This window comes from Tachyglossus aculeatus, chromosome 3, assembly GCF_015852505.1.
Source record: "Tachyglossus aculeatus isolate mTacAcu1 chromosome 3, mTacAcu1.pri, whole genome shotgun sequence".
Taxonomy (NCBI): Eukaryota; Metazoa; Chordata; class Mammalia; order Monotremata; family Tachyglossidae; genus Tachyglossus; species Tachyglossus aculeatus.
This window is the reverse complement of record NC_052068.1, coordinates 74420368-74437023: the sequence shown is the minus strand read 5'-3', so window position 1 is coordinate 74437023 and position 16656 is coordinate 74420368. Positions and strand designations below refer to the sequence as shown.

At 43.0% G+C, this 16656-nt stretch overlaps 1 protein-coding gene across 5 annotated transcripts in view; it reads left to right on the top strand.

Annotated features, from left to right (window-relative positions):
* Window positions 1–214: 214 nt before the first annotated feature.
* SPEF2 (sperm flagellar 2) overlaps window positions 215–16656 on the top strand; it is a 175501-nt gene continuing 159059 nt past the window's right edge. For all 5 annotated transcript variants that reach the window (XM_038744378.1, XM_038744380.1, XM_038744379.1 and 2 more), the window contains exon 1: window positions 215–282. In XM_038744378.1, coding sequence (XP_038600306.1) covers window positions 225–282 — 58 coding nt within the window. In that variant the 5' untranslated portion in view covers window positions 215–224. The remainder of the gene's footprint in view (window positions 283–16656) is intronic.

Sequence of the window (16656 nt, the reverse complement as noted above, 5' to 3'; positions counted from 1 at the left end):
TTATTATCATTGGTATTAAATGAATGCCATTATTATCACTATTATCTCCCAGCGCCGGTCCGCACCGCTTCAGACACGCCCACCCTGGAAACCCGCCCTTAGCAACCGGTTGCCCCTGGCAACGGGAGGATTTCCCATCCTGGAAGTCCTCCCTTAGCAACCGGTTGCCCCTGGCGACGGGAGGACGCGATCCCGCTGGCGGAGGACAGCCGGGCGGCCGGACCATGTCGGACATCCTCTGTCGTTGGCTCAACCAGGAGCTGCAGCTGTCCCGGGCTGTGGGTGAGTGTGCCCGCGGTCGGGAACCGTCACAGCCTGGCACAGCTTTATTGTCGCTTCGTACGGGGCTCTGCGAGCAGTTAAAAACTCAGATTTATTTATTACTCTATTTATTTATTTATTTATTTATTTTACTTGTACATTTCTATCCTACTTATTTTATTTTGTTGGTATGTTTGGTTCTGTTCTCTGTCTCCCCCTTTTAGACTGTGAGCCCACTGTTGGGTAGGGACCGTCTCTATGTGATGCCAATTTGTGCTTCCCAAGCGCTTAGTACAGTGCTCTGCACATAGTAAGCGCTCAATAAATACGATTGATTGATTGATTGATTGATTGATTGGATGAATGAGCAAACGCGGGGGGCTGCCTGCCCCCTCACCCCCCAGGGCCTAAAGCCTCTCAGTAACCCCTGCCCCTGTTCAAATCCCCTGGTCTAATCTAGACCCCTGCTTCTAATCCCAGCTCTGCACTGGTCTGCTGGGTGACCTTGGACAAGTCACTTAACTTCCCTGTGCCTCTGTTTCTTCATCTGCCAAAAGAGGGTTCAATACCCGTTCTCTCTCCTACTTAGACACTTGGGACAGGGACTGTGTCTGACCTGATTAACTTGTATCTATCCAGCACTTAGTACAATGCTTGACACTTAGTAAGTGCATCTATCCAGCACTTAGTACAATGCTTGACACTTGGTAAGTGCTTAACAAATGCCAGAAAAGAAATGATTTCCTACGTCCATTCAATCGTAGTTACTGAGCACTTACTTCTCATTAATTAATGATGGCATTTATTAAGCACTTACTATGTGCAAGGGCTGGGGGGATACAAGGCGATCAGGTTGTCCCCCGGGGGGCTCACAGTCTTCATCTCCATTTTCCAGGTGAGGGAACCGAGGCCCAGAGAAGTGAAGTGACTTGCCCAAAGTCACACAATTGACAATGGGCGGAGCCGGGATTTGAACCCATGACCTCTGACTCCAAAGCCCGGGCTCTTTCCACTGAGCCATGCTGCTTCTAGACTGTGAGCCCACTGTTGGGGAGGGACCGTCTCTATATGTTGCCAACTTGTACTTCCCAAGCGCTTAGTACAGTGTTCTGCACACAGTAAGCGCTCAATAAATACGACTGAATGAATGAAAGAATAAATGCTTGGGTGAGTACACTCTAACATTAAATAGTGAGCTTACAGTCTGGAGGATTCATTCATTCATTCATTCAATCGTATTTATTGAGCGCTTACTCATTCATTCAATCGTATTTATTGAGCACTTACTGTGTGCACAGCACTGTACTAAGTGCTTGGGAAGTACAAGCTGGCAACATATAGAGATGGTCCCTACCCAACAGCAGGCTCACTGACATCCATCCTGCCACCTCTGCCCCAAGGCACACAACCGCTTATTTGTACATATTGATTCTATTTATTTTATTTTGTTAATATGTTTTGTTTTGTTGTCTGTCTTCCCCTTCTAGACTGTGAGCCCGCTGTTGGGTAGGGCCCGTCTCTATATGTTGCCAACTTGTACTTTCCAAGTGCTTAGTATAGTGCTCTGCAACAGTAAGCGCTCAATAAATATGATTAAATGAATAAATGAATGAACCGCCCCCATCCCTTACCCTCCTTCCACCTTCATGCGTAAGCAGGATATGCCAACATTTTGACCCCCAAGGCGTTCCAAGGTGACCAGGGAGAAGGGAGACCTTACCCTTCTCAATTCTTTCAGTCATCTACTCTCAGACGTTGCCCCCTTGCATCAACTTGCTCCTCTGATCCAGTCCCGGCCTGTCTCCCTGGCAGGACTCCGCGACCTGCCCAGTAACACATGACCAGTGTTACTGACCATGATCCCACAGCCAATCTCACGCATGTGCTAGCTCACATGACAAACCATCATGCCAGTCTAATACGTTCAAACAGTGTGCCCTCTCTCCATCACATCCCTGAACGCAAATTTGCACTGGCTTTTGATCCTGTCTCCTAGCAACACCCCTCATTTCAAGCTGCTATCATGAGGTCGGCAACTCTCTTGAGGCCTGTGTATATTCTTTTAAATGTTACTGTAGTTGTGGTGTAATTGCAGTATGGCCTAATGGAGAAAGCATGGGCCTGAGAGTAAATGAACCTGGCTTCTAATCCAGGCTCCGCCATTTGTCTGCGGAAGTCACTTACCTTCTCAGTTTCCTCATCTGTAAAATGGGGATTAAATCCTACTCCCTCCTTAGACCACGAGCCCTATATGGGACAATGACTGAGTCCAACCTGATTGTCTTATATCTATCCCAGTGCTTCATATAATGCTTGACACATACTGAACATTTAACAAAGGCCATAAAAAATCCTGAGGTGCTCGTCCCCAAATTGACTATTTTGTGGGCAGTGACAGAATCCCAGTTCAGGTGAGATGCCTTTAAACTGCAGTGATCCCAGAACAATACAATTTTAGAATCTTCTCACAACTCAAATTACATTCAGATGGGCCTAACCTCATTAAATCCACCGTGTTTTTGCCAAAACTGAAGCCCACACATTGCAAAGACTGCTGTAAAACTGTCTCCCGGACTACTTTTGTGATTTGCCTTTGGGTTTTACTGTCTTTCTCCAGAATATGACATGGATTTTGAAGGCCAATGACTAGTGTCCTCTTTTCACACCCAGCGAAACTACTCCCTCCCTACTCAGCACATCTGCACACTCTAAAGGGTTTATGATAATCTAAACCAGAATACGTATTGTTTGATTTTATTTTTTCATAGATCTGTAAGAACCACACCCTTTGGCCAAGTGCTTCTGGGTCTCAAGTGCCCATGAAAATGTATTTTTAAAAAGTGTAATGAAAACCAGACACCACAACAACTTTGGAAATGATGGCCTGTAAAATGGGGCAGCGGGAGAGGGGGTTATTCCCTGCTCTGATGAGAAACTTATCAGGTCAAGTAAATGTTTTAAAATTCTGGGTCTTGAATGGAGAATGTGTCCTGGGCTCTAATCTCTGCTCTGACACTTGTCTGCTGCGTGACCTTGGGCAAGTCACTAAACTTCTCTGTGCCTCAACTATTATTATTATTAAGTGCCATCAAGTCATTTCCTATTCATAATGACTCCATGGATATATTTTCTCCAGAACGTCCTGTCCTCTGCCATAATCCACAGCCTTTCTAATGGTTCTTCCGTTATCGTTGTTATGGTCTCTATCCATCTAGCTGCTGGCCTGCCTCTTCCACATTTTCCCTGGACTTATCCTTTCATTAGTGTCTTCTCCAGAGAATCAGTCCTCCTGATTATGTGTTCAAAATATGCCAAGTCGAGTCATTTGGCCTTCCAAAAACCACTTTGATTTAATTTGCTCCAAAATCCACTTATTTGTTTGTCATGCAGTCCGTGGTATTCACCAAAGCCTTCTCCAACACCACATTTCAAAAGAATCTGTGATCTTTCTATCCTGTTTTTTCACTGTTCAGCTTTCAGATCCATACATTGTCACTGGAAACACCGTAGAGTTGAAAATTTGTATTTTTGTGGCAACTGTTGCATCACCACATTTCATGACTTTTTCCAGGCTCTTCATAGCAAGTCTTCCTAACATTAATCTTTGGCATATTCTTGGCTACTAGTTCCTTTATTATTGATTATCGATCCCAAGAGAGAAAAATTGTCAACTATTTCAATCATCTCCCCGTCCACTACAAATGTGTTAAAACTTTCAGTTGTCATGATCTTTGTTTTCTTTACATTCAAATATAGGCCCATCTTTTGCTCTGTTCCTTAACTTTTAATAATAAGGCCTTCAAGTCTTTCTTGACTTTCTGCTAATAGGGTTTTATCGTCAGCATAACAAAAGTTGTTACCTTATCTATAAAATGGGGATTAAAACTGTAAGCCTCACATAGGACATGGACTATGTCCAACTGATTAGCCTGTCCCAGAGTTTAGGATAGTGCCTGTCGTGTAGTAAGCGCTCAACAAAAACCATTTTTTTAAAAAAATGTATAAATCTGGAAGCTGTTAGCAGAAGTTCTCTGCCCTAGTGCTGTCATTCGCAGAGTGGCTTTTCATGACTATTAATTTTTGACCTCAATTACAATGAGACTCTCAAAGGTAAAAAAGGGCACCTCTAAGGTAATGAGATTACTAAGGCTATCAGTCTTAAGTCAGTTTTTTTTTGCACTACATATAGGGATGAATTGGTAGCCACAACTGCAGATTATTGAGCACTGGTGTAATGCATTGCTTGCCACTCATAATTACATGAGCCATAAACTTAAACATTTGAATGTTGTTAGGGAATGAATCTGAGAAAGAAACTCAGAATCAGAATGAAGCATCTTCCTAATAGGAAGTGTAAGGTTTTAAAGGTATTCAAGAAGGGTATCCAAGAAGGGCTTTTTCAAATGTTCTTTATCTGCATGATGCCATTCATTCATTTCATTCAAGCGTATTTATTGAGCACTTACTGTGTGCAGAGCACTGTACTAAGCACTTGGGAAGTACAAGTCGGCAACATATAGAGACGGTTCCTACCCAACAACGGGCTCACAATCTAGAAAGGGGAGACAGACAAGAAAACAAAACATAATAATTTGTTAATGATTATAATCAGAAAATATATATAAAACTGTTCTACTAGATGCTTTCCTTGTTTATTATTATTATGACTATTTAGAGTATTTACTGCTATAATCCAGTTCGACATTTACATAGATTGGTCTACAGTGCTGTTCAAAGTAATTCCCTGTCCAGAATTACAGGGATCGAATCATGGAGAGAGTATTATGCTCATCATGGATCTGCTTTATTCCAAGTCAAATGGGAAAAAAAGTACTACTATTGAGATTGTAAGATCCTTAAGGGCAGGGATCAGGTCTACCACTCTATTGCTCTGTTCCAAGTACAGTGCTTTGTCCACAGTAAATCCCAAATAGATACTGTTGTTTGGAACAACAACAGTTGTTTCTGGGTTTCAGTGTCTGACTGGACTAGATATTAATAGTTAGAAGTAATTCTTTATCCTAACACCCTTTATTTTCCTAGCAATCTTTCCCCTCTGCTTCCCAATGTTTTCCACTCCCTACTTTCCCGCTTCTCCTTCTTCTGTCTTCTCCCCCCGCCTCCCCTTATGTGTTCTACCTCAGTAAATACCCACTGAACCAAGAGGTCTAGCGGAAGAGAAAAGTATCAGTTACCCTAGGATCAAATCTATTCAAAGCTTTGAAAGTGAGAACTTTATGAAAAATTATACTGTATCTCAGCCGGCAAAACTTTGAGTACAAAGTGCTGCTTTGGCGGTAAGATCCCACAGGGCGAGCCGATGCTTGGCATTTAACAAATTTAGCAATGGTTGGATCACTTAGATGCCCCAAACATTGTCAGCTCCCATTTCCTAGTGCCGAGTGCAGTGCTCTGAACAGAGTATGCCCTTAATGCTACTATAATTGTTTTTATTATTGCTATTGTTGTGTGTGTACTGTGTGTTCCAAGCACTGATAAATACAATTGAAGTAGGCCTTCCCAGACTGAGCCTCCTCCTTCCTCTCCCTCTCTCCCCCTCCCCATCCCCCCCACCTTGCCTTCTTCCCCTCCCCACAACACCTGTATATATGTATATATCTTTGTATGTATTTATTACTCTATATATTTAATTTGTACATATTTATTCCATTTATTTTATTCTGTTAATATGCTTTGTTTTGTTCTCTGTCTCCCCCTTCTAGACTGTGAGCCCACTGTTGGGTACGGACCGTCTCTATATGTTGCCAACTTGTACTTCCCAAGCACTTAGTACAGTGCTCTGCACACAGTAAGCATTCAAGAAATACGATTGAATGAATGAATGGATATAACTTAATCAGATGGACACCATCCCTGTCCCACTTGGGGCTCACAGTCCAAGTAGAAGGGAGAAAAGGTATTTAATTCCCATTTTACAGTTAAGGAAGCCAAGGCATTGAGAGGTTAAGTGACTTACCTGAAGTTACACAGCAAGTAATTGGCAGAGGTGGGATTAGAACCCAAGTCCTCTGACTCTCAGGCCCATTCTCTTTCCTCTAGACTGTAATCTCCTTGGGGGCAGGAAACATGTCTACTAACTATACTGTACTCTCCCAAGAGGACAATACTCTGCACACAGTAACTTCTCAATTCATTCATTTCATTCAATCGTACTTATTGAGTGCTTACTAAATGTGATTGATCCATCAACTTATTTTTCACTAGGCCACACTGCTTCTGTATATTGTTAGAGTGACATCTGCCAGCAGCATGTCAACAAGAATGACAGGGACCATCTCAGACCATTCCATCCCCTAGCCCTGTTCACCCATCCCCTCTGTTAGCCCAAGTGGCCAAACTGTTAGCCCAAGTAGCCACAGGACAGACCCTGAAGTCCAAATAGGGAAGTGGTGTGGTGAAAGGACAAGAATGCCACCAGTTCCCAGACATCATCTCTCTGTCACACAGTTCTCCTGGCCATGTCAGGAAGCCCATAAGAAAATGTTAAAACAACTGCTTTATCTCCATGAGTCCAGCTTAACATGCTCAGGGTAGAGCCTATTCCATTGGTAGACAAACATTAATTCTTTCGTTCAATTGTATTTAATAAGCTTACTGGGCAGTGCACTGTCCTATGCTCTTGGGAAAGTACAACAGTAAACAGTGACATTCCCTGCCCACCACGAGCTCACAGTCTACAGTGGGGGAGACAGACATCAATATGAATAAATAAAATTACAGATATATATATAAGTGCTGTGGAGCTGGGGCTGGGGAAGAGTAAAGGGAGAAAGTCAATGTCCTAGTGGAAAGAATATGGGGCTAGAAGTCAGAAGATGTGGGTTCTGGTCCTGGAACTGCCACTTGTCTGCTATTTAACCTTGAACAAGTCACTGAACTTCTCTGTGCCTCAGTTTCCTCATCTGTAAAATGGGGGTCCTAAACCTGTTCTCCCACCTACTTGGACTGTGAGCCCCATGTGGGACAGGTCTGTGTCCAACCAGATTATCTTGTGTCTCAGCACTCGGTAAGCGCTTAAAAAATACCCCAGTGATTACTGTTGTGAAAACCACTTGTTACCAATGCCCTCTTCATTGGAATGAAAAAAAAGACTGGGGACATAATAATTAGTAGTGATGGTATTAATTAGCTGCATATTTTGTGAAGAGCACTGAGCTATGGTCTGAGAAAGAATACTAGGGCAAAAATTAGACATAGTCTTTGGCCCCTCAAGAAGTTCAAACTCTAAGGATAAAATTGGGATGAGGGGGCTGGTGAGAGATGCATAAGGAAAGATGAAATAACAAAGCACTAAAACATAAAAGACAAATAGAAATTAACCCAAAAGGAGACAGTATTAAAGTGCATCTGAGAGTCCTTAGGAAAAATTTGATTATTTCTTCTTCAACCAGCCTTCGTCACACAGCAGGGAGTAAACGCATGGCATTGATTATAAGAAGTTGTGGCATCTATTAAATGATTACTTTGTGCCAAGACCTATTTTAAGTACTGGGGTAGATTCAGGATAATCAGAATGTACCCAGTCTCTTTCCCACATAAGGCTCACAGTTTAGCAGAGAGAAAAAACAGGTATTTAATTCCCAAGAAGCTGAGGCAGAGAGAAGCTAAGTCAAGTTGAGTTAGACAAATTTTGGAGCCAGGATTAGAACTCAGGTCTCCTGACTCTTAGGCCTGGGCTCTTTCCCATAGACCACCCTATTCCTCTAGTTGCTCAGTCAGAAAATATCAGTTTCCAGAGGGGTTACATTTATGGATCAAGCAGTCATATCTGCTAGAGGGAAAATATTCGCAAACGGAAAATTAGGGATGTTAGATGATGCATCCCTTATCAATAGGATGGATGTCAAATACCACAGTACCACATTCAGAGACTCAGAGATAAAATTATGGGCCGGATGGAAACTTCCCTCTCTAAGGTCACCAGTGATCTCCTTCTTGTCAAATCAAATGACCTCTACTCCCTCCTAATCCTCCTCAACCTCTCAGTTGCTTTCAACACTGGGGACCACTCTCTTCTGGCAAAATCCAGTTTAAGATTCACTGACACTGCCCTCTTCTAGTTCTCTATCTATTTCTCTGGCTTCTCCGTCTCATTCGCTCCCTCCCACTTACTGTTGACTCTCTCAAGGCTCAATTTTGGGCCCCCTTCTATTCTCCACCTGCACATGCTTCTTTAGAGAACTCATTCCCTCCGATGACTTCGGCTACCATCTCTACGAATGATTCCCAAATCTATCTCTGCAGTGCTGACCTATCTCCCTCTCTGCAGTCTATTTCCTCTTACCTTCAGGATATATCCACTTGGATGTCCTGCCAATACCTTAAACTTAACATGCCCAAAACAAAACTCATCATCTTCCAACCCAAGCTGTCCTTGGTCTGTCCTTCCCATCATTATAGATGACACCACTACCCTTCCTGTCTCCCAAGCCTGTAACCTTGGTGTTATCCTCAATTTATCTCTCTCACTCAACCCACATATTCCATCTATCACCAAATCCTGTTGGTTCTACCTTCATAATAGTGCTAAAATCCACCCTTTCCTCTCTACCCAAACTGCTACCACACTCATCCAAGGATTTATATTCCAGCTTGAAAACTGCATTAGCCTTCTCACTGATTTCTTTGCCTCCTGTCTTTCCCCACTCCAGTTTATACTGCCCAAACCATTTTTTCTAAAACAACGTTCAGTCCACATCTCCTCACTCCTCAAGAACCCCACTGGTTGCCCATCCACCTCTGCATCAAAAAGAAGCTCCTTACCCCCATTTTCAAACCCCTCAATCATCTCTCCCCCTCTTACCTTACCTCAGTGATTTTCTACTACAACCCAACCCTCAAACTAGACTCCTAACACTCACTTACTCACTCTACCTCGATTTCATCTATCTCACCGGAGACCTCTTGCCCACATCATCATCTATCACAGAACACCACCACCCCACTTTCAAAACCTTATTTATTTTTTATGGTATTGGTTCAAGGCTTACGATGTGCCAGATGCTATACTAAGTGCTGGGGTAGATACAAGCTACTCAGGTTGGACACAGTCCATGTCCCTCAAGGGGCTCAAAGTACAATCTCCATTTTACAGATGAGGTAACTGAGGCATAGAGAAAGTAAATAACTTACAAGCCACTTCACTTCTCTGTGCCTTAGATACCTCATTCATTCATTCATTCAATTGTATTTATTGAGCACTTACTGTGTGCAGAGCACTGTACTAAGCACTTGAGAAGTACAAATAGGCAACAGATAGAGGCAGTCCCTGCCCAAAAACAGGCTCACAGTCTAGAAGGAGGAGACAGACAACAAAAAAACCCAAGTAGACAGGTGTCAATACCACCAGAATAAATATAATTATAGCTGTATATGCATCATTAATAAAATAGAGTAATAAATATATACAAATATACTCAAGTGCTGTGGGGAGGGGAAGGGAGTGAGGAGTTTTTGCTTGATTTGAAGGTTGATAGGCAACCACTAGAGATTTTTGAGGAGGGGAGTGACATGCCCAGAGCTTTTCTGTACAAAGATAATCCGGGCAGCAGAGTGAAGTATATACTGAAGCGGGGAGTGACAGGAGGATGGGAGATCAGAAAGGAGGCTGATGTAGTAATCCAGTCGGGATAGGATGAGAGATTGAACAGCAAGGTAGCAGTTTGGATGGAGAGGAGAGGGCGGATCTTGGCGATGTTGTGGAGGTGAGACCGGCAGGTTTTGGTAATGGATTGGATGTGTGGGGTGAATGAGAGAGCAGAGTCAAGGATGACACCAAGGTTGCGGGCTCGTGAGACGGGAAGGATGGTAGTGCCGTCTACAGTGATGGGAAAGTCAGGGAGAGGGCAGGGTTTGGGAGGGAAGACAAGGAGTTCAGTCTTGGACATGTTGAGTTTTAGGTGGCGGGGAGACATCCAGATGGAGATGTCTTGAAGGCAGGAGGAGATACGAGCCTGGAGGGAGGGAGAGATGAAGACTGTGAGCCCTACGTGGGACAGGGACTGTGTCCAACCTGATTTGCTTGATTCCACCCCAGCAGTTAGTACAGTGACCGGCACATAGTAAACGCTTAACAAATACCCTAATTATTATTAGTTAGTGGCAGAGTCAGAATTAGAACCTAGGCCTTTATGACTCCAAGGCCTGTGCTCTAACCACTAGGCCATTCTGCTTCTCTTATTAAAATCACACTTCTTCTATAAGCCTTTCCCCTATTAAACCCTCATTTTCCCTAATCCCTCTCCCTTCTGTGTCTCCTATGCACCTGGATCTGAATACCCTTGGAGCATTTGATACGTATCGATACCTACCCCACAAATAGCCCTGCAGCAGTTATGTGCATATGGATAACAATAATAATAATAATAATAATAATAATAATGGTATTTTTTAAGTGTGTGAAGCACTGTTCTAAACACTGGGGGGTTACAAGGTATCAGGTTGTCCCACATGGAGCTCACAGTCTTAATCCCCATTTTACAGATGAGGGAACTGAGGCCCAGGGAAGTGAAGTGACTTGCCCAAAGTCACACAGCTGACAAGCAGCAGAGGCAGGATTAGAACCCACGACCTCTGATTCCCAAGCCCAGGCTCTTGCCACTGAGCCACTTTGCTTCTTTGCTTAAATTTACTTTAATGTCTATCTCCCCCTCTAAACTGTAAGCCCACTGTGGTCAGGAAACGTGTCTACCAACTCAGTTGTATTGTACTTTCCCAAGTGCTTAATACGCGGCTTAGTGGACAGAACATGAGCCTAAGAGTCAGAAGGGCCTGGGTTCTAATCCCAGGTCCACCACATGTCTTGCTGTGTGATCTTGGGCAAGTCACTTAACTTCTCTGGACCTCAGTTGCCTCATCTGTAAAATGGAGATTAAGATTGCGAACCCTCAGGATGGGGACTGTGTCCACTATGATTAACTTGTATCTACCCCGGTGTTTAGAACAGTGACTAGTAAGTGCTTAACGATTGCCATAATTATTATTATTATTGTTGATTGATTGATTGAAGGAACTTACTCTCTAGAGGGGGAGACAGATGTTAAAATATATAAATAAATTGTGGATATGTACATAAGTACTGTGAAGCTGAAGTTGGAGCAAATAAAAGGTGCAAATCTAAGGGCAAGATGGTATCATTTTTGTACTTTCCCCAGCATTTACTGGAGTATTTCGCCCACTGTAAGTGCCCACTTTGGTATTCTACATATATTACACACTTAATAGATACTAATGAATGAATATTGAATAAAGGTCTAGTATTCATCATTGGGTTTCTTAAGCCTAATGTTTGAGAAATGTATTCAAATTAGGGCCTAAACCTTTGAATGTACCTACAATTCTTCATTATTTTCAGATCCCAATATAGATTGATTTAATTTCCCCAGACTACTATATTCTCCACAGATTTCCATCCTCACTGCTTTCTGAAATTGGATTGTCTCATAATACACTATTTTTTTTACTAAGTTATAGCTTTTGTTACAAATTGGATTTTCTCATAATACAGTAGCTTTTTGATGAAGTTATAACTTTTGTTACTTACCACTTGGTCCTATTTGAAGAGGGGTGAGTCAACAAGCCTGGACAGCATTTAAGATTCAAATCCAGTCTCAATGGGCAAATAGTTCAATATGCCAGTGCACCCAAGGCATTTAATATCTTCTGTTTTAAAAATTTTGAATTTCCAAGAAACAGTGGAATGGAGAGTGTGACAGGCACTAAGCATTTTGAAGTCATTTTGAAAGTCATGTGAAGTGTTTCAAAAGAGATTATTGTCTCTGCTGAAGGCTCCAACTTTAAACTAGAGAAAACATAGAAGCAAAGGTAAATTATTCTGATTTTCCAAGTGTGCCTGGAATTCCTGGTTCGCTTTAACTTGTTGAATGCCATCTGGGTAGAAACCTATCCAAATTATAGAGCTGAGTTAAAACCATTCTGTGGGACATAATGAATTACCTTTTAATTTAGTCTCTGAGTTTGTTGGGTAGGAACTGTCTCTATCTGTTGCCGAATTGTACTTTCCAAGTGCTTAGTAGTGCTCTGCACACAGTAAGCGCTCAATAAATACGACTGACTGACTGAATGAATGAATGAATGCAAGTATTGGGTCTGGTACCTCTCTCGTTGGACAATGAGCTCTTCACTAAGGAAGCTCTATCATCCTTTTGGCTTTTGGGACTATGTTTCTCATTGATTTTTTACCTATTCAGCCAAGCCTAATCTTAATTGAACTAACAATTCATGGGCATACTGCTTGGGGATAGTTACCCCTTTCAATCATGGCTCAGCAGAAAGAGCACGGGCTTTGGAGTCAGAGTTCATGGGTTCAAATCTCAGCTGTGTGACTTTGGGCAAGTCACTTAGCTTCTCTGTGCCTCAGTTACCTCATCTGTAAAATGGAGATTAAGACTGTGAGCCCCTCGTGGGACAACCTGATCACCTTGTAACCTCCCCAGTGCTAAGCACTTAATAAATCGCCATCATCATCATCACCAATCAATCAATCAGCCAGTCCATGGTATTTTCTGAACACTTAACTGTGTGCAGAGCTCTATACTGAGCTCTTGGAGAATACAACACAGTAGAGTTGTTAGCTCCTCACAAAGTCACAACTGGAGAGTTTCCAGTACTCTACGAGTCTTGACGACGAGAGGGAGAGTCAAGCAGAGGCAAATCCATTCCATTCCTAGCTTGGACAATGGCTAGAGGGTGGAAGGCAATCTGTTGCAAGTCAAAACTCACCTGTGCTGGGCAGCAGCGGCCCAGGAGAGAGTCGAGGGCGGAGACCCAGGTTTACTGCATGGAAGGAGGCAGTGGTAAACCACTTCCATATTTTTACTAAGAAAATCCTATGGATACACTTCCAGACCAATTGCAGATGGAGGTGGGGAATTCTGGGAGAGATATGTCCGTGGCATCACTATGGTTTGGAGACAATTCAATGGCATAAGACAAGATAAGAGCTGTTATTCACACACATGGCAGCATTTTCAAGTCACCCAGTCTTCCGATTCTCTGATTTTCACCAGGGTAACTGGGTGCTGAATTGGAATAAGGAAAAAGTGAGCGGATTCTGTACCACAGCCACCCCATCCCCCCAGCACTTCTCTGCAAAGCTTCCCTTGGCCGGTCCCAGGGCAGAGAATGTGTCTTTTACTTCGATTGTACTCTCTCCAGACCCTACTACATTGCTCTACACACAAAGGCAGCATGACGTAGTAGAATCAGAATCAGAATCAGGCTTGGGAATCAGAAAGTCATGGGTTCTAATCCTGACTGTGCCAAATGTTTGCTGTGTGGTGACCTTGGGCAAGTCACTTCACTTCTCTGGGCCTCAGTTACCTCATCTGTAAAATGTAGATTGAGGCTGTGAGCCCCACATAGGATAAGGGACTGTGTCCAACCAGATTTGCTTGTATCCACCCCAGCGCTTAGTACAGTACTTGGCCCATAGTAAATGAGTAACTAATACTATTTTAGAGAAGCAACATGGCATAGTGGATAGAACATAGGCCTGGGATCAGAATGTCATGGGCTCTAATCCTGGCTCCACCACTTGTCTGTTGTGGACCTTGGACAAGTCACTTAACTTCTCTGGGCCTCAGTCACCTCATCTTTAAAATGGGGATTGAGATTGTGAGTCCCACATGGGACAGAGACTGTGTCCAACCCAATTTGCTTGTATCAATGCCTGGCACATAGTAAGCACTTAACAAATACCATAATTATTATTATTATTATTAGACTATCCTCAGTAAAATCTACTGAATAAATGAACGGGTGGCCAGATGGATGTTTATGGGTCAGAGGTTTCTGGTAAATCAACAAGTATTCTAATCTTTTTTATGTCTTTTCCTTTTCTCGATTTCCCCCTTTTCAAGTGGTAATTGTTAAGCACTTACTATGTGTCAAGCAATGTTGCAAGTACTGTGGTAGATAAAAGTTAATTAGGTCGGACACAGTTCCTGTCTCATAAGGCACACATAGTCTAAGTAGGGGGGAGAACACATTTTGAATCCCTATTTTACAGTTGGGGAAACTGAGGCATGGTAGAGTTTAACAAGGTCACACAGTAGGCAAGTGGCAGAGGTGGAATTAGCATCTGGGTCCTAAGACTCCCAGGCCTGTGATTAGGTGTCATTCTGTTTTCGTTTTTATTCTGTTCTTTTTTTCCCATTTCTCTTTCCTCCTACGGCCAACCCTCATCCTCTACATTTTCCTCTCTCCAGTTTTATCACCATCCACACACATTTGATCTACTATATTAAAGTTGTCCGAAGTTTATCCAGAGAAAATGTATATTTCAAATAGCTCACGTGTACATCACTGTACTTCCCAAGCGCTTAGTACAGTGCTCTGCACACAGTAAGCGCTCAATAAATACGATTGAATGAATGAATGAACAATGAAGGAGCTAAAAATGCCAAGTGTTACTATCCCATTTCTTTCATTAAGCTACCTTTTTGTAAATTCTCTGTATCTCGGCAACATCAAAATATTCTCATTAATTTCAAGGGAAACGATTGTGATAGTATACTGCTAATTTCCCTTCTCCCTAAGTAGCACCTCCTATATGGAAAAACCTTTGCGAATGTTCTGAAGTGTAGTGTTGAATTGGGTTTGATGAGTACAGCTGAATGGTAGTGTAACCTACCCCATGATCACCGCTTGAATATTTTTAATAGATAATAATAATAATGGCATTTATTAAGTGCTTATTATGTGCACAGCTCTGGGAAGGTTACAAGGTGATCAGGTTGTCCCACGGGGGGCTCACAGTCTTAATCCCCATTTTACAGATGAGGTAACTGAGGCACAGAGAAGTTAAGTGACTTGCCCAAAGTCACACACTCGACATTTGGCAGAGCTGGGATTTGAACCCCTGATCTCTGACTCCAAAGCCTGTGCTTTTTCCACTGAGCCATGCTGCTTCCCCAAACACTAGGGATAGACCAGAAATTTGGCCCTCATCCCGCACTGTAGCCTGCCAGCGCAGACTCAAATATTATATCTAAGACAGAAAATGTCTATTTTTCCTCATTGAATTTCTCAGGAAACCATAATTCTAGTGTGTGCAAACCTGTGACTAAATGCCAAAATAACACTAGCAGTTGTTGGATTGTGGAGATGCAATGAATATCAATAATCATGACTGTGACAACCAGTCACAATCCTTGGCCTTGTCGTCCTCTGCCCCCTCCCTCCCCAAGGCCTCCCAGCCATCTGTCCATAGGTGCAACTTGTACTTCCCAAGCGCTTAGTACAGTGCTCTGCACACAGTCGGTGCTCAATAAATACGATTGAATGGATGAATGAATGCTGCGGGGTTGGGACTGGGGTGAATACCGAATGTCCTAAGGTCAGAGATCCGAGTGCATAGACGACTCAGAAGGGAGAGTGAGCCAGGGAAAAGAAAGCTTCTCAGGGAAGGCCTTTTGGAGGAGTTGTAACTTTAATAATGCTTTGAAGGTGGAGAGAGTGGTGGTCTAGTGTATATGGAGGAGGACGGAGTTCCCGGCTCGCGGGAGGATTTGGGAAAGTGGTCGGCGGCAATATAGCTGAGATCGGGGCCCAGAGAGTAAACTGGCACTAGAGGAGTGAATGTGCAGGCTAGGCTGTAATGGGAATCATCTACACCTATTTTTTTGTATTGGACCTCTCCCAAGTGCTTGGGATGGGGCATTACACACAGTAAGAGCTCAGTGATTGATAGGGCAGCAGAACGAATCCGCTCATATTCCTGATATTTTTTAATAGTTCTAATAGTTTTAAACTTTTGTGCAGTTTCCATGAGGGAGTAAAATCCGTTGGTAACCTAAATTCATTCATTCAGTCGTATCTAATGAGCGCTCACTGTGTGCAGAGCACTTTACTAAGTGCATGGAAAGTACACAGCATGGCTCAGTGGAAATAGCCCGGGCTTTGGAGTCAGAGGTCAGGGGTTCAAATCCCGGCTCCGCCAATTGTCAGCAGAGTGACTCTGGGCAAGTCACTAAACTTCTCTGTGCCTCAGTTACCTCATCTGTAAAATGGGGATTAAAACTGTGAGCCCCCTGTGGGGCAACCTGATCACCTTGTAACCTCCCCAGCGCTTAGAACAGTGCTTTGCACATAATAAGTGCTTAACAAATGCCATCATTATTATTATTGCAATTTGGCAACAGATAGAGAAAATCCCTACCCAACAACGGGGTCACAGTCTAAAGATCAGTCATTCAATTGTATTTTTTTTATAATGGCATTTATTAAGTGCTTACTATGTGCAAAGCACTGTTCTAAGCGCTGGGGAGATTACAAGGTGATCAGGTTGTCCCACGTGGGGCTCACAGTCTTAGTCCCCATTTTACAGATGAGGTAACTGAGGCACAGAGAAGT